The following is a 17,759-nucleotide window of genomic DNA, read 5'->3' as shown; positions in this document are numbered from 1 at the left end:
CAAAAGGACAAAGGTTGTTTTAGTTAACCATTTTTTGAAAGCAGAGGAAGGAAGAAATTAGTCTACTTTAGAAGCTTAAAGCTTCTGAAAAGCATTTCCAGTAACTGGACAAAGGACAAGAGCACAGACAGATACTACCAGAAGCAAGAAAACCAGAAGATGAACGTGGACAACAGCTTTTATTTGAATTTGTGCATTACAAGATTAATCTTTGTGGCAAAGGTGCAACAAAGTAACCCCTACAAATTGTTTTGTGAAAACTAAGGACAACAACAACAATGCCTCAAGCTAGTGGAAAATTTCCACGTTAACCAGGGTTCATCAGTGGAATGCTATTTTCAAAGATTCTCCAACGTCTTACCTTTCTCCTCTTCTGCATACCAAGATGTGCATTTGCTTTTGGGGGTAGGGAGGATGCTTACTAATGCACCAGCCTTCACAGATTCTTACCCTGACTCAGGAAGATATATGTCTAAGGAGTCACTCCACTGAAGGCTACAGATGTACCTGTTCATTCATTATTTGGCCCTTTAACTGGGAAACTATTCACTCTCAGAAACACTACCATACCTTGATGGGATTTAATAATTAACATCTAAAGCAAACTCCTCAAATAAAGGCCTCATTTATCTCTGCTGCACCACAGACAGCTTCCATCCCATCAAGGCAGGACGTCAGTTAGATGTTCACAACTTGGCAGTGTAAAGTGATGGATGGGAAATGTCCTCTCAGGCACAAAGAATCCACAAAAACTGAGGTCAAGAATAAAAGAAAAGGGACAAGAAAGGAACCAAGATCCAGAATCTGTTTCTTTCCATACCCTAACCACACTTCCCAGAAGAGACTGCATATCAGCAGACAGAAGCACTGACTGCCCCAAAGGTGACAATCACAGAAAGTGATAGAGGCTGGGTGGACAGCATAAGCGGCAACTTTCCGTCACTCCAGTCGAAAGAATCAACCAATGTAGATCCTGTGGAAGTCATTGGCACCAAAGGCAGCATTGCACTTGGGGCACTTACGCTGCCGGGTGTCATAGCGTGTTTTCACACACTCAAAACAGAAGACATGAAAGCACTTTGTAAGCACAGCATCCTTTTTGCGCATGTTACAGCATGGGCAGGTCAGACGGGCCTGCAAAACAGAAACATGATAGTGAGGGCCCACTGCATTGCACCAGGTATGTTTAAAGGTGACTGAAGATGAAGGTCCTTCCATTCCTTGGAAGGAAATGGTGATTTCTTCAATGCAATATAGGGCTACAATGTCAGAGTACAGACAAGTGACATCAAATACTGAACATGTGACTACACAGCCTTTCGACTAAAGTGGAGTTAAACAGGGAAATCGATAGAGACAGTTACTCACCTTGTAATCCTTGATTTCTTCCATCAGTATCTCATCACAGTTGGGAACCATGTCAGGCTTCTTAGTGGTCTCCAGCTTCCTGCGTAACCTAGAAATATCTTCCTACATAAAAACAAGAGACCAACTAAATGAGCAGTATATTCTCTGTCACAGCTTCTTCAGGGACCAAAAAGAACTAGCACCTGGCCAACAGTGTACCTAAGTCACTCCACCCATACTTTCATCCCGGATAGTCCAACAGACTTATGACAGATAACATTATCATCTGGTGCCACATGTATTGTCAGTTATCAGTGGACAAAACCTGGAAGAGCCAAGACCTGATGAAGCTGAAATCAAAGTGAAACTGGACCCACAAAAAGGTAGTGTAGTTGGAACCCACTCCAAGCGCAATGCACAAGGAGACAGGCCCCAAAGCAGACAGATATTGAAGGGCTGTGCATGCGGTATATACCTCAGCCCTTTTGAAGTTGAACATCTCTTTCTCTCTAGTTACTCTGTTTTCCACAATCTCATCCTGGAAGTCATGTAACTTCTTCTGAGCCAGCTCTAGCTGGGCTTTCAGATCATCCGCAAGCTGGGCTGCATCCATGGCCTGAAAAAGAAAACCAGTATAGAAGTACCAAACATGGAAAAAGAGCTCTAATCATTTCTAGTCCCTCTGCCTGGCAATCCAAGACTGCTCACAGAATACTCCTCAGGCTGCTGGAAATGTATTTTTTCAATTTAATTTTGGTACTTCCAAATGGAATAACTGGAATTACTCCCTAAACATTACTTCAACAGCAACTTATCTTATTATTAACAAGTTCTAATCATTTAGCTTCAACATTCCTTTTCAGTAGAACCAAGCTGCAATGCATGTCACTTAGAAAAATACTAACAACCACACAATTCTCTTCTTGTTCAAGTATTTTCAGCCTTCCACCTTCTACATTTTCTCTACTAAATTCTTGAGAGGCAGTTCTATAGCTGACCTAGACAGAACTTCAAGATAAGTGTTTATTTTTTAATCATTTTCTCTCTTCACCAGTTCTCCTATCACTTTTTAACTGTCCCTGCACCAATGAATCTATTAGACAAGTTCCCTCAATACCACAGATTGTGAGATTAAGCACAAGTGATTGTGCTGAATTTCCCCATCTCCTCTCCAGAGATATTTCTGATTTCCTTTCTGTCTGTTTTAATGTCATTCCTACATTTCTACTAAACATTTAACAACAAAAACAGCATCAACCATGAAACTTAGTCTTACTTTACTGATAACAGACCTATTTTATTCATCTTAGACATTTGTTAAAGGTCTTAACATTCCCCAGCCATATTTTCCTTTTACTTACCCCATCTTTCCTATAAAAGCTTTGACTCCAGTTACCTTCATCTGGCTGCTGCCTCTTCTTTCACAATAGGTTTCCTTTTAAAGGCACCTTACTTCAGCACCCCAATCAGACTTTCATGGAAACACCTACAACCTGTTCCTCCTTGTCAAAGGAATCATCAGTCTACAATACTTTAATCAGAACCCTCTTCAGGACTCCTCAGCCTTCTGGTATGCTAGTCCAAAACCAGGGAATATCAGGTTCTGTAATACCAATGAGAGCTAGGAGCCTTCTATGCTTCCCACAAGACAACAACTCCATCTTACAATCCAAGAGGAAACCAAGCAATCACTCACCTTGCGTTTGTTCATTTCTAGGGCCTGTGTTCGGAGACCTAGTTCTTTCTCGCCTGTTCCAATACTGCTTTGCAGTAAGTGTTCCTTCTCCTCCAGCTTACGTACAACCTGCAGCTGGGCATCCACCTTGGGAAGGAAGAGAGGCAGTACAGAAAGACTGAAATGCATGCTCTGCAGGTCTTCAGAGTTGTCATTAAAGCTGCATGCTAAAACGATCCCTGCCTCCCCATCATCACGGAGTACCTCTTCAGCTTTTTCTCCCTGAACAGACACATTAGCAGTCTAAGAGCTGTATACAGACCTCTCCGGTGAACACTTTAAAACTTAGAAGTCAGATACTCGCAAAAAAGATGTCTTATTTTTTGGGAAGTGGCTTAGAGAATTGCTGCAAGGCAGTGAACAGTTCCACCTTGATTCCAAGGATGGCAGAATATATATGTAGAAGTACCATTATGACAGGAAAATTACTTCCTGCTTTCTTTGTCCCTCCTGCTCTCCATAGCAATGAACCTGTAGGACATTTTACACTCATACAGCAGTCTCTGTTTCTTACTAACACAGGTCCCTTTGAAGTCTGACGCAGCATACCTAGGTTGGTTAGGAGAACATTCTCGCCCATACTGATTTTGGTAGGGATACAGTTAATTCTCTTCACAGCAGCTCATATGGTGCTATATTTTGGATTTGGGACCAAAATGACGTCAATAACAGTACTTACACAGCATCAAGTCCTTCTGTGTCTCATGCTGCCCGCCAGCAAGTAGGCTGAGGGTGCACAAGAAGCTGGGATGGGACACAGCTGACCCCAACTGACCAAAGGGATATTCCACACCATATGACGTTATGCTCAGCAATAAAAGCTGGGAGAAAGGAGGAAGTGGGGGGGATGTTCAGAGTGATGGCGTTTGTCTTCCCAAATAACAGTTACACATGACGGAGCCCCGCTTTCCTGGAGATGGCTGAACACCTGCCTGCCATGGGAAGCAGTGAATGAATTCCTTGTTCTGCTTTGCTTGTGTGCAGTTAGCTATTGAACTGTCTTTATCTCAACCCATGAGTTTTCTCACTTTTGCCCTTCTGATTATCTCTCCTATCCCACTTTGGGGGAGTGAGCAAGCATCTGCATAGAAGTTAGCTGCCTACCAGAATTAATCCACAACACCTCCACCTTCCCCCATCAGTTCTGTTGTCTTCTCTCCTTCTCCCAGGTTACCTGTGTCTTCAGTGTCAAAACTTGGTCTGCCAGCTCCTCCTTCTCCTCTTTCAGCAGCTTGTGGATCTGGTTGGACTTGATGCGTTCTGACATCAGCTTGAAGTTGGCATCATCCTTCTCCCGCAGCTGCTGCATCAGGCGAATGTTTTGCTCCTGCATGTCTTCAAAGGCTTGGCCTGTGACATCCATTTCTGACAGCAGGGCCTCCTCCTCCTGCAAAAGGATCACAGGCTCTGCAAAACTGTCTCCTGTACCACCTACAACAACCCTGAACATTTTACTAAGAAACATCAAACCTAGTACAGATGAAGGAAGATGTCTCATACTCAGAGAACAGTATCTTCCCAGCAACCAGAAAAAAGTGCTCCCTAAAAGTCTGCACCACAGCAGAGAATGCCCTGAATTAGAAAGTGTAGAAAAGAGATGGTCATCTCCACAAGCATTCACAGACTGTGGCTTGTCTGCTGGCAAAATCAGCTGTGACACAGTCATTGCCAGAGCTGGGCAGAAACCGATTCCCAGCTTCAGGCAGCTAGCTGAATAGCTGTCAAATACACTAGGCCAAGAATGCTATATGTGGACAACTCAACAGCTTCCAACTAACATGCTGCCAAGCCCCTTAAACTCACTTAGGACACTTCAACATTAAAGGAGTAAGTGACAAGATAGAACAGTTCTGTACTTACAAGGGAAAGAATATGAATTCTAAAGTACATGTCAAGACATCGGCTTGCCACTCCAGTACAGAGGTGGTCCTGCTCTCTTACCATTAGATTAAGCCCTTTTTTGTGGAAGAAGTTACGTCACAGTACCATGCACATGTATGAATTATATGAACTGTGTGGATAATACTATTAAAAAGAAATTACAACCTCCTTCCCTAAAGGCTAATCCAGCTCTGATCCAGAGCTCTCCTCTGTGCTCTTCACCTAGGCCACAAAAAATTAAACATTCCCCATCACCCCTGCCATGAGCTTTGTGACACCCTGGTGTAGCAACGTCTTTTTGTTGGCTGTTGGCTTTTTGGCTGGTTGGGTTTTTTTCCACTTCGATAAACAGGGACAAAACTCACATCTCTGGCACATAGAGAGACAGAAATTCCTTCTCTCAAGTAATCTTTCTGGCTGTAACCTGAAGGCAGTTCCTTCCCATGTCCTCCAGCCAACACAGAACTCGTCAGAAACTTCTCACCTGCTTAGCCATGGCTAGTTTCTTCTGTAAATACTCAATTTGTTCCTCCACTGCTCGGATCTTGCGGAGGGCATCCTCATCTGCCATCTTTTTACTTTCCTTTTTCTCCTTGTCTTCCAATTCTTTCACCCTCTGCCTCAGTTCTTCCAGCTAAAGCAAAGACAAAACAGAAATGACACTAAACACAAGAATGTGGCCTGAACATTGTTAAGAGCCTGTTTTCCCCACAATTCTCTGAAACATTGGAGAAACTGCATTCAAAGCATGGGAAAAGAAAACCCATCTTGACAGGACAGTGCGTTACTGATAGATGGACCATTAAGATGGACTGTAAGCCAAAGATCTTGATTTCAAAACCTTTGAAAATTCCATAGCATCTGTTATCAGAGTAGGAGTATTAGTGTCTTGTATATGTGAGGGTATGTGGATGGACAGCAGCTGCTCCTTTAAAGGCAGCTGGTCAAGAACCTTTTTCAATGCAAAAAGGGATCATAAGAAAAGAGAAAGCCATAAACAAAACATACAAGGACACAAACCTGAGAGACAAATGGTGTGAGGCAGTGTCGAGAACCAAAACTGGTCAGTCACACTAATTGATGAAAGCATGTGAGAGTATGAGAATGTTTATTCCAGCAAGGTTAACTGACTGTGGACCCTGTCAACTGGGAAGCTAAGAGGGGGTGATGGAAGGAGGAAACCAGAAACAAAATATAGGGACACAGACCTGACAAAACAAACATAAAGACAAAGACAAGAAACAAACCTCCCCAGTCACAATAGCTGATAGCCTACCAAGAAACTACAGGCACCACTTCCAGGAAGATAAACCTGGACTTTACAACTGATAAGGCTGTAAACCAGGGGTGGATCCTGGACTGGGAGGGCTGTGGGAACTGATAGAGCTGTACAAACCCAGGAGGGATGTGCAGGGGAAGGGAGAGCAAGGATGAACAAATTGGGCTTAGACAGAGAAGGGTGTAAAAGGTGCCGGTCACTTATGTAAAATGAGGGCCATCAGTACACACTTGTCCGGCTCAGCCCTGCGCATGATCATCATAGCCTGTCCTACGTTCTTGTATCTTCTTATTAAATATTTTCTTAGCTATCTTTGCATAATCTAACTCTCTCCCCATGTATGTGTGCTGCATGGAATAAATGCTAGCTACAGGTGAGACCTGTGTGTGAAGAAGGTAAGAGGGCCCGGGATCACAGGGGTACCAGACAGACAAAGGGGCTGTGCTAGTACTTGAGGAATCTGCAAATGTGTGTGCTTGTGAACCTAGAGAGTGTTGTGCATCTGCCTACACTAGTGACCTTCTATCTCTACCAGCTGAAGAGGAGGAAGGGGACTTGCCCGTCTATGCTTATGTTTTATTTGAGTCCTATATGTACGTGCTGTTGAAGGCAGCACCTTATCTGTGGCAGTCTGACTGGCCGTGTGAACGTCCTCTGTGTGTGTATGTCTCTGAGACATGTGCTCAGCTTCGCTACTGGTTGAATCTGCAACTGACAAAGTGGGAGCCATGTCCCTCAGCCTCAGCAAAGGGATCATCCCTTCCCAGATGAGGACATCCCAAAATCTCCCTGTCATCTCCAGACCCTTCTAATCTCTCTTCTAAGTGACAAAGAAGAGATGAGGAATGATCTCCAGGTTTGAAGACAAAACCAACGCAGTTTAGGTGCAGAGTATCCAAAAAGAAGTTTTAAGTAACACACTAAAGAGAAAAAGGGAAGAGAAGTAAGATTTACCTCAGCTTTTGCCTTCTTCTCAGCTGCCATCAGCTGCACTTTGTCTCTCTGCTCTTTGGGGGCAGAGCGGTACATATCTAGCAACAACTTCATCTCCTTCTGGCTCTCCTGGGCCTTCCTGGAGACAAGAAGATAGACAACTGTAAGAACACAGCAGGAAAGCTACACTGTTACATACCCAGCACGAGAGTCAGAGCAATATTCTCTCCATCTCCCACATGGTATGCATATGGAGTCATCCTTGGCTCATCTTACCCTGGTAACAGAAAATAGCCAAGGAGTACAGGCTGGAGGCTGAAAAGAAACATGTTCAGGCACGTGGGTTGAAAAGCCAAGAGAAGTGGGGCGAGGAGGAAACATGTACCCTAATAGCAAGCAACAGACTATCCATCTCTGCTTTGGTAATGATCCAACACAGGGAAGACTACTGTGTGCTTTAGTAACAACCTGCTGCTGTAAAGCTTTATGCAGTTGTTATGATAGCCACAAATAAAGATTACTTGACCCACACCATGAAGTATCTGATTATTAATTCATGCTTTACGCTGTCATAGGAGAAATGTTACTACATTGTCCAAATCACAATCAGATATAGAGGGTGCCAGAAACCTCTCACTTCACTTCAGTGAAGCTAGTCTCATAAGAGCGAGCTACAAGTCATCTCACACAAACACTCCAGTTTGGGCACTACTCAAGCAGGAAAGGGCGGGACAACTCTTACTTGAGCTCAGCCTTCAGTTGCTTGATCACTTCAGCCTCTTTCTTTCTTCCATCTTCATGCTTCCCTTTCTCCTTCTCTTTGGACTCTCTCTCCTTCTCAGATTCCTTCTGCTTCTGCTTTTCCCGTTCTCGTTCCTTTTCCTTTTCTTTCTCTTTCTCTCGCTCTCTCTCTTTCTCTTTTTCCTTCTCTCGTTCCCTCTCCCTCTCCCGTCTCTCTCGTTCCCGTTCCTCTTCATCTCGCCTGGCCTTCATTTCGTTAACATCTTCAGAAGCAGTCTTGGGGACAGACACTTGTGCAGAAGGATCATCAGGTTCCTGCTTGATCTCTGGAGGCTCCTCCTTTGTGTCTTCAGTGCTGGACTGGGACTGTAAGAGAGCACTACCACTGCGAGAGCGGATCTGTTGTGGAATAGCAAGAAAGAAGACACAGAATAAACCAAACCATTACGTTCTTAGCCAGAAACCTGCCTTATTCCCCTTCCATTGTCTTCCCAGATCCATACTTGCATGTAATTGCTACTACTTTTCATGGAGCACTATACAGCTACAAAGGAAGACTATCCGTTTGTTAAGTGGAAGCAGTAGAGTGTAGCGCTCCATTGAAAATTACATCTCATCCTGCATGCCATATCAGAAAGGTTGACGTTGCAGGCAAGGGTGACAGCATTCCCCTTTATCCTAAGCACTTTCTGATCTTTTCTGTCATTTCCTGCTCTGATACCTTGCTCAAGTCAGATTGGGCCTCTCTCAGTTTGCGCTTGTATCTTAACACCTCTCCCTTCAGCTGGTGGTTGTGATTTTGGAGGCTGCTGATGAGATGACGCATCTCCCGATTAATTGGGCCTACAAAAACAGAAACACAACTGTAACAAACCACACTTCTGCCAACTTTTGTGAAGACTTTCATGGAGATGAAGAACAAGCTAAGTGGCAATGGCAAAAGGACCAAAATAAGACTATTACCATTCTGCCACGCAACAAAGCAATACAACACATTTGCAGAAAAGTCATGCCGGTTTTACATGCAACCATAAGTCCTTGCAAATTCCCAGTCCTAATTTCCCCTTAACACTACTTTTTTCCCCACATTCCTAAGGGAAATGTGTCATGCTACAAAAAATCTTTATGATTTAAATGCTGCTTTAGAAATAACTTCTTTATCGGCTCTGATGAAATTTGCAAGTTACTGGTTTCCTATCCAGGTTGTCATTCCAGACTTGTAAATGAATTCCCCCAAAAGTAATTTTTAATAACACAAAATACTCTGTCATAAACCAAATTATTAGCAAAATGTATGCATTTTGGAGCATCTAAAAGAAGTCGGGTAACATCGAACTGGCCTCCCATAAAACACATGAAGAGCTTTGTTTTTTGAGATAGAGACCTGCCAGAACAAGCATTTAACAATAACAGAAAAAGAATCAAACCAGGTGTTCTGCTGCAAGGCAGCCTCTAATGGGCATTGGGGGGGGGAGTGGGGGGTGGGGTAGGAGGTGTGTGTTTGTTTTTAAGCAGAGCAGCACAGCAGAAAAACTCCATACCTGCTTGCTCATTGGCAGCAAGTGTCTGTTCAAACTCTATCCTCAACATCTCATATTCTTTGCGGACTTGCGCCAGGGTGTCCTCTAGCTGAATCACCTCCGTGCGTAGTTTCTTGTGAAGGCTAACCTCGTCCCTCTGAGAAGTAAGAAGAGGACAGAACTTGGTGCTGTGAATCTGGAGTATCTCTCACCTCATCAACATGAGGTACCAGAACAGATGAGTTATTGCCAGGAAGATAAATTTCCTCAGCATTCCCAGAGCCACCCAGACCCAGCAGTGATGGTCAATGGGATGACAGTGTTCCCTAGTCTGATGGAGCAGAGGTGGTACCTCGATTAGTTCCACCTGGCGCTGGTGTGTGGTGCGGGTGCCATGAAGCAGAGTGCGGGCCTCATCAAGATGTGCCTTCAGCTGGAGACTCTCATTATACAAAACAGAAAATTGGGACTGCATGCAGCGATATTCTGGGGTCTCCTTTACAGCCTCTTCCACTGCTCGTCGCAGCTCAACCTAGTCAGAACACAAGAAAATGCCACAGAAAGAAAAATTATTTCCTTGTCTTTGGTAACTATTTTGCAAGGTTGGAGAACAGTGAATCATGCTGCCACAAGCAAAGACAAAAGTAGAACTTCAATAGCATTGCTGTGAAGTAGATGCAAGTGATATGCTTCAGTGTCAATTCAAAAAGTCTATGCTTTCTCTGTATGCACTAGGCTGTTTCTCTTGCATAGTCACACAACAAGGGTTTTTGATTCTCAGGTTCTGCAATAGTTTCTCTTAAAGATACGAGCCTGGAAAACACGATATACCTTTCCAATGCATTTACTGTAAAACCATATTCACCTAAATCAATACAGATGGACACATAGAAAAGTACGATAGAAAACTAGAGAAAATACATGTGCAAGTAGGCATTATGTTAGCTTTCTACCAGTAAGAGACATAATGACTGAAAGGAAGAGAAATGAGAGAAAGCAGAAATACAGAATCTGAATTTTCCTTACAAAAAAAAGTTAGCAAATGACTGTGACTACCAGCAGTGAAACAGACACATATACACACACATACAGCTTAACACTAATTAAGACAAAAAGAAAGCTGTAAGCCAAATGGTGTTTCTTGCAAAACAAGCTCATGTGGATAAACAGAATTTAGAGGTGCCTCAAGACAGTTTCTGGAATCTCATCTCTGAAACTTTGGTTATCAGCTCAGACATTTCTTATAACAGGCTAACAGATCTGTTGATCAGTAAGATAAAATTTAGATTATTCTCTATATCATATACTTATCTACTATAGAGTCACAGCGTTTTGTGGTACCACCTTTGAGACATAAGAAACTCACACGCTGTTTCTCATCTATCCATTCTACCACACTAGGAAAGATTTAAGTTCATCAACTCTTTCAAGAGCCTAGCTCTCCTATACAAGTTCCCTGATTTTTTTAGTTCTCTGGTTCCACTTGCACAGGGCAGGGAGAAGGTGGAGGAGGGGTCAGTACTTGTAAAGAGTTGAAATTAGTTTTAACTAGACATCATTAAAATATACTGAATAGATCAGAATGGAAAACAGGAAATAAGAAACCGTTACAATTTCCAATGATGACCACATGGTGTCACCAATGCACTGAACTGCAAGTGTAAGTCACACAAACTTGGTAAATTGTACAAAATACAACCTAGACGAAGAGCAAGCACAGAACAGAATAGTATTAATGAGGTTTTCTGAAGACACAGTACAGCAAGACAGAGGGCAACCAACCACAGAGAACTCCTTCATCCTCAGATAGGTACAGATGTCTCACCTTGAGTTTTTCATTCTGGGTTGTTACTTCCTCAAGATCCTGACGTAGCTCCTCCAACTCACTGAGGCGATTCCCAGCAAGCTCTTTATTCTCTTCCAGTTCTGCATTCATCTCCTCAAACTGTTGGGGATAAACTGCTTGTAAATCCTACTGTTAATGTATCTACTGAGAGTACTAATTAAGTAACTGTTTATACAGTAACAAATTACAGACTTAACAGTGAGGTAACATTACCAAGTGAGACAGAGTTTACTTCCATCAGGTCTGTCTCATAAGCAGGAAACTTGTACACAGACAAAATGGCTTGCCCAGAGTCACCCAGATCTGTGGCAAAGGAGGTATCTAAATTCTGTGGCGCTACGCACAAGCTCTCCTTGACTTTATTCTTCCCCTTGTCCACAACCAAGCCCCTGACATTACCTTGCGGGCATTAATGGTGATTGTGCCCCCATAGAGGCTGCTCCCAGCTCCATACACCTTGTAGCCTTTGGAATTTACCTGCAAAAAAGGCAATAAATTTTATCAATACCCAATACCCAATTAAATGCCAAGACTGCTGATATAGCATATTCAAGACCAAAGATGATACACTAGAGATTCTCACTTCTCACAGCAAAGTACCCTAAGATGGTGTCACACATTTCAAAACTACACCCATTTCTCTGGCTTCTTGGCAAAGAGGATGGTGCTTACTCGTTCCAGAACATCTGCTAAGTGCCGGTTAAGCCTCTGCTCTCTCTTGCGTATCTTGTCAATATCCCACTGAAGGTCATCAATCATAGTTTCCAGAACAGACACCCGAGATTCTGCTGTCTCCACTCTCTCTTGCAGCTTGGAGAACTGCAATCAAAAGAGTGTTTCAGCCAGCATATTGAATAGAATCAACATTTTCTGAGGCTGCTCAGTATTAATTTTTCATCTTATTCATCATACCCTGGATTCATATGCTTTCCACCCACCTTTTGCTGTGGTGACAGACTACTCAATGAACTGTCCTGAATTTTACAGTGGCTGAATCCCAACACAGTAATGAAAATAAGACAAAACTGAAAATGGAGAATGAGCAAGAAGCTGCTAATATCTGGCAGAGTACAGAGGCAGCCATCTCAGCTTATTCAAAGGCTTTTTTTTTTTTAAATCTTTTCAATCCATATGTTCATCTACTCTACAGACCACTGAAGTGCTCAGTGGTCTAACACTCAGCAAGGCCAGTGCTAACACAGTTTTTAAAGGAACTGAAACCTCTGAAACAAATACTGCCAATAATGCGCATCCCTTCATGACTGGGATCATCTCGTAATTAATGTCATTACACTTTCACACATGACTCAGAGAAACCAAGGAATGTGAAATGACAGGGATGTCATGTCAAGTGTTTCAGATGTTTACACAACCACCCTAGCATCACCTCACCACTCCCTCTGCTCTGTTTTCTCTTAAAATTAAATCCGTTCAACTCACTGGTTTGATTATACTCTTTCATTCAGTAATGTAACAAGCAAATCAATCCGAATTACACGGAAAATCTATGTACAGTTCTCCACAACAACCACCTTTTCCATAACCTTTGTTCAGAAGACAACTTTTAAACCATGTTGCTCCTGTCCCTCTCCAAGGCAATAACCTGCTTTCCAACCTATGGAAACCACAAATTATTCTAAGCAGAACCCCAAAGCAGATTTCTTTCTCTCTCCTTTTTATACCTCCTGAGACATGATTCGGTGCTTCTCCTGAAGAACATCAGCCAGCTCCTGCAGCCGTCCATTTTCATGTGAGAGATAGGTATTAAGCTCCAGGACAGCTTCTTCCATCAATGAAATATCTGAAAGATACATAAAGAAAAGGAAATGAATGGAAATCAAGGAAGATTGGTTTTAATTCTTAAACAGCAAAGAGAGGAAAAAAAAACAGGAAAGGCAATTTCTGGTTTTAACTTCTGCTTACTGTATCTCTTCAGCAGGTGGTTCCCAAGGGACTGATCTCCAGCCACACAGAGCTTTGACTTGTATTCACTAAGCAAAAGGCTCTGCAGTTTAATGTAGTACACATTTTTGATTGTCAGTTGCCATCCCCTAATGTCAGAGATCATTCCAGTTGTGTCAGTATCAGCAACACAGAACACACCCTTGTAACCCAGTGAAACCCTAATGCAGATCAAATTCATGCGTAAACCCGCTACAGCAGGTGGCTTGAGCTAACATACCAGATGAATTACAGCAACTGAGTATAGGCTCACATTGCACTAATGCCAATGCTACTACAGAGTTTAAGACTGCTAACTAAGGATAGTAATACTTCACTACACCAATGCTAGACTTGCCAGAGTTCCTTGATGATAGAATCATTTAGGTTGGAAAAGACCTTTAAGATCATCAAGTCCAACCGTTAACCTAACACTGCCAAATCCACCACTAAACCGTGTCCCTAAGCACCACATCTATACGGCTTTTAAATACTTCCAGGGATGGCGACTCAACCGCTTCCCTGGGCAGCCTGTTCCACTGCTTGGCAACCCTTTTGGTGAATAAATTTTTCCTAATATCCAGTCTAAACTTTCCCTGGCTCAACTTGATCAGATGATGAGAGCATATAGAACACTCTGGACAGAAAGCAAACCAAGGATGAGTTGATATTCCACCTATACTTTAATTCAAAAGACTAAAATTCTAACCTTAAGCTAATTAAGTTTTTCAGAGAGTCATCTGAGTATAAACTGAATCTGCTACATTAATTTTCAGAAGCTAGTCATTTGGCTTTCTTCTGCAGAACTCTGCTTTGTGTTCAAAACTGGCAGCTACGCTAAGCATACCATTAGATGGCTACCATTTTGCTCAAAACTCAGTGGAAACTGAGGAGCTGGTTATTCCTACACCTTGTACTAAACTGCAGGTGAGAAGGAGTCCAACATCAGTTTGCAATACTGATTTCACTTCTTCACTTGTAAGCGTGAAGCTTTTTACGCAGTTGCTGAGGACAACTGGGTGAAAAGGTTCAATTGTAATCTCTTAACTTCTCAGATGCACAAACACACTACTGACAGAAACAAGCTTTTCCTTAGCCAAACACACTGGGTGGAGTTCTCAGCATTCAAATTTAGAGGCAGTTGTAATACACTTCTAACATATAGTACTGATCTTTATTAGTTGTTTTGGTTATTCTGAGTTTGGAAAGCTAAGCAAATTTATTTCGGAAAATAAATGAACACAAGAACGACTAGGCCTTTATGCTTACAATGCAGAATCATGTCTAAGCTGGGGGTAGAAGAGGATTCTTGAGTATCAGCCAGGGAGCAGCCACCTTGGTCATACCTCCACTATTCAGCTTGTGGGACAGCACATCCACTTTCTCCTGCAGCTTGTCGTACATCGTCACAATCTGGGCAACAGCACGGCGGGAGGACTCTACACGCTCCTGCAGCTGAGATTCTATCTCCTCACTAGTGCTGCTGGCTAGAGTGGCTAGGAAGGAGAATGCCGGCTCCAGTCCTTCACCTGGGAACAGAAAGAGGTGCAAAAAAGTAAATGTGCTCTGGCAGGCAACACATTGATAGTCATCACAATCAGAGAGCCTCTGTTACCCTTTAGAAAGGGACATCAACATTGTCCACAGCTGAAATCCATCTTTTCCACTGTCCCCAGCCAGGTGCCTCACCTCGTTCCCTCTCATCTTTGCGCTCCTGATTACTGTCTGAGTCTGGTTCAGGTTCTGGTACCACCAGCGCTTTTCTTTCAGACAAAAGGTCTCCAAGACCTTGGTCCAGATCGAAGCGTTTAAGGATGATGCGGATATTTTCATCAAACTGAATGATGGGACAGGCAAGACAAGACAAAGAATGGATGTGAATAAAAGGAGTGCAGTGCAACAGAAGAAGAGACAAAAGAACAGTGTATATAAAATAACAAAGCATATTACTAACCTGATTCCAGTATCGATTGATAATCAGTAGAGAGGCATCATCAGTGGCCTGCCGACGCTCCAGCTTCTCAATGTGCTCTCGTAGCTCATCTTCAATGGCTTGCCGTTGGTCCAGCATCTCTGCTAGTTTCCGGTTCTTGGTCTGTAGGGTCCGGATGTCCATCTCCTCCTGTGCAGAAGCACAAGTCAGGGCACATTCCAAACAAGCCAGATCACTGGGCTCATACAGAAGGCAGAGAGATATTTATGTTTGCAGATGAAAAAAACAAGCAAGAGGTTGAGTGGGGCTGTGTAAGGAAGACATACCGTTGAAGAAACGCCACCAAGCTTAATGGTCTCCACTGTGGTCCCTGAATCTTCAACCCCTGCCTTCTTCTCTGGAGGTGCAGAAGGGCCAGGTTCTCCAGCTGTCCGTTTATTGCCAATTCCAGACATGGTGGCCGAAGCATATAGACTCCCCCTTCTCTAAGTTCTTCCTGAACATTAAAAAACACTATTAAAAAACCCAGCAAACACACACGCACACAATGAACTCAATTTCAGGTTTTTAACATCATGGTAACAAGATGCCCAACACAGTCAGACCATATAACTCACAAGTTTTTGGAAAATACTGGTCAAACATTAAGTCTTAAAAGATACCACTAGGATTAGCACTGCAAACAGCATGTTGATGGTAAAAAAAAAATCCACTGCTCTAATGTTAAAATGGAAGCACTGTACCTTATCACGCTCCTTGGAAAAAATCTTCACGCAGGTTCTGCCTCTGCTTTTTTGATCTCTCTCTGTATTAACAAAAATTATCTGGATTAGACTTTAACAAGCAACTGAGACTGTGTATATGTGGCACCAGTTCACTTCACACCAACCAAGTTGTTCTTATTACACCAACATTCAAAATCAGTTAAAGCCAAGGGCAGCAACACCTGGAAGATGAGCCCTGTAAAAGCTTACATAGAGATCTCAGAAATCCTATGGAACTGAACAGCAATTCCGAGCCAAGGTTTGTAAAGACCCATTTGAAAAGTTTTCCTGTGTATAAGGAGAGACACAAACATGTTTGAAGAGTATTTATCCCCAAATTAATGCAATCTGAGAAGCTCTGGACTACTAGTTACAGAATCACAGAATAGTTGAGGCTGGAAGGAATCTCTGGAGATCACCTGCTCAGTGCCCCTGAATAAAGCAGGGTCAGCCAGCACAGGTTGCCAATGGCCTTGTAGAGTCAGCTTTTGAGTATGTCCTGAGATAGAAACTCAGCAATGTCTCTGGGCAACGTATCCCAGTACTTGATAACCCTCAGCATTAAACCAGTTTCTTCTTATGTTTGAACAGTATTTCTTGCAGTTCCCTAAAATACTATTTAGTAAAATAATAAATATCTCTTTAAAGGGTTTCCAAAACAAATATAGCAGCTAGCGACGGAAAACAAAACCAATCAGATCTTCATCAGATGTAAGCAGCATTCTTCATATTCACTGATGCTATGCCAACTCAATCTGCATATCTCTCTCTACCTCTAAAATAAATGAAACCCAGAAGTAAATGAAATGCAGACCATACAAGTAAGATTTGTACTGTTCCATTTAAATCTATAATGGCATTTTAAGGGTTACAAACTGAACCTGCCAGTTCTTATGTATTTGCTTTACTTGTGCAGTTCTACTGAAAATAATAATGCTACTGTATTTTTAAGATTATGCTGGTACACTGCTTTGCCAAATCTTATCATTTAACAAGCATTTTAGCTTGGCATCACCTCTCACCATATGCAAAGTAGTATAAAGATTATTTCTAAATAAGTTACTGAAACAGCACATACAGTCTTTCTGTAACCTGTCTTTTAACATAAGTACTAAATACATCTCAAAATTAAAAAATAAACAAAGACAACTTCCACTTAACCATTTTCCTCCTTTTATCAACGGAATTCAGTGGGTATTGATTTTAGCTAGGATGACTAGGCCATTGGAGCGGTTAGGAGCAACAGCTAAAAACATCTGCTACTTATCAGTCTAGTGAGCCACCAGTGACTACTGCCTTTCACATTTTTTGTCCAAGGACTAAGTACTTCTTCCATCACCTTCTGACACCATCCCTCACAGCTCTAGCTCCCCCTCTCCCCACGAGTCACCTCCTCACACACTGTATGCCAGGACCTGCCCCACTAAGTTTTCATGACTACAGAACTCTTTCCTTTAGGAACTCAAACTTACTCTCAGCCCCAGGCTATTCACATTCTTCTCTCTCCAAACAGATCACACTGACTCGTCAAATACTGACTGTCCTCTGCTGCCAGGGACTCAGCTTAGTCTTAATCCCCCTCTTATAGTTAAAATCCTCTTACACGAAGGTCAAAATACACTTCCACCCGGCACTCCCCACACCTACCACTGGCCAAAATTCATCTACCCTGACCACCATTAATCACCTGCAGAGAGCAAACTTCCCCAGGTCCAATACTTGCCACTCATCTACAACCCATGCCCATCAGCCGCGTTTGAGCCCTTTACACATGTTCATGGCACCTCTGATCAAGAAATCTTTCAAAGCGCACCATTTATCTTCCTACACACACCAGAC

General features: G+C 42.7%; 1 protein-coding gene across 1 annotated transcript; it reads right to left on the bottom strand.

Annotated features, from left to right (window-relative positions):
- Window positions 1–160: 160 nt before the first annotated feature.
- On the bottom strand, window positions 161–15,641 carry RNF20 (ring finger protein 20). The gene is made up of 19 exons (XM_009810392.2): window positions 15,483–15,641; window positions 15,178–15,345; window positions 14,913–15,060; window positions 14,570–14,752; window positions 12,965–13,083; window positions 11,955–12,101; window positions 11,682–11,759; window positions 11,262–11,381; window positions 9,789–9,968; window positions 9,458–9,593; window positions 8,638–8,759; window positions 7,918–8,315; window positions 7,197–7,314; window positions 5,448–5,597; window positions 4,257–4,469; window positions 3,044–3,169; window positions 1,823–1,963; window positions 1,369–1,470; window positions 161–1,134 (listed from the first exon to the last, which is right to left on the bottom strand). The coding sequence occupies exons 1-19, from the start codon at window positions 15,609–15,611 to the stop codon at window positions 958–960; spliced, it is 2,955 nt and encodes a 984-aa protein (XP_009808694.1). The 5' UTR covers window positions 15,612–15,641; the 3' UTR covers window positions 161–957.
- Between the last annotated feature and the right edge of the window lie 2,118 nt (window positions 15,642–17,759).

The sequence above is a fragment of the Gavia stellata genome, chromosome Z (genome assembly GCF_030936135.1).
Source record: "Gavia stellata isolate bGavSte3 chromosome Z, bGavSte3.hap2, whole genome shotgun sequence".
Classification (NCBI taxonomy): Eukaryota; Metazoa; Chordata; class Aves; order Gaviiformes; family Gaviidae; genus Gavia; species Gavia stellata.
This window is presented reverse-complemented; position numbering and strand designations above follow the sequence as displayed.

Excerpts from the sequence above, each read along its gene's own strand:
- RNF20 (XM_009810392.2), bottom strand. The coding sequence starts at position 15,611 with ATGTCTGGAATTGGCAATAAACGGACAGCTGGAGAACCTGGCCCTTCT. Across the intron at positions 7,315-7,917 it reads CAACTGAAGGCTGAGCTCAA|GAAGGCCCAGGAGAGCCAGA; the intron begins GTAAGAGTTGTC and ends TCTTGTCTCCAG. Across the intron at positions 1,135-1,368 it reads AAGAAATCAAGGATTACAAG|GCCCGTCTGACCTGCCCATG; the intron begins GTGAGTAACTGT and ends TCTGTTTTGCAG.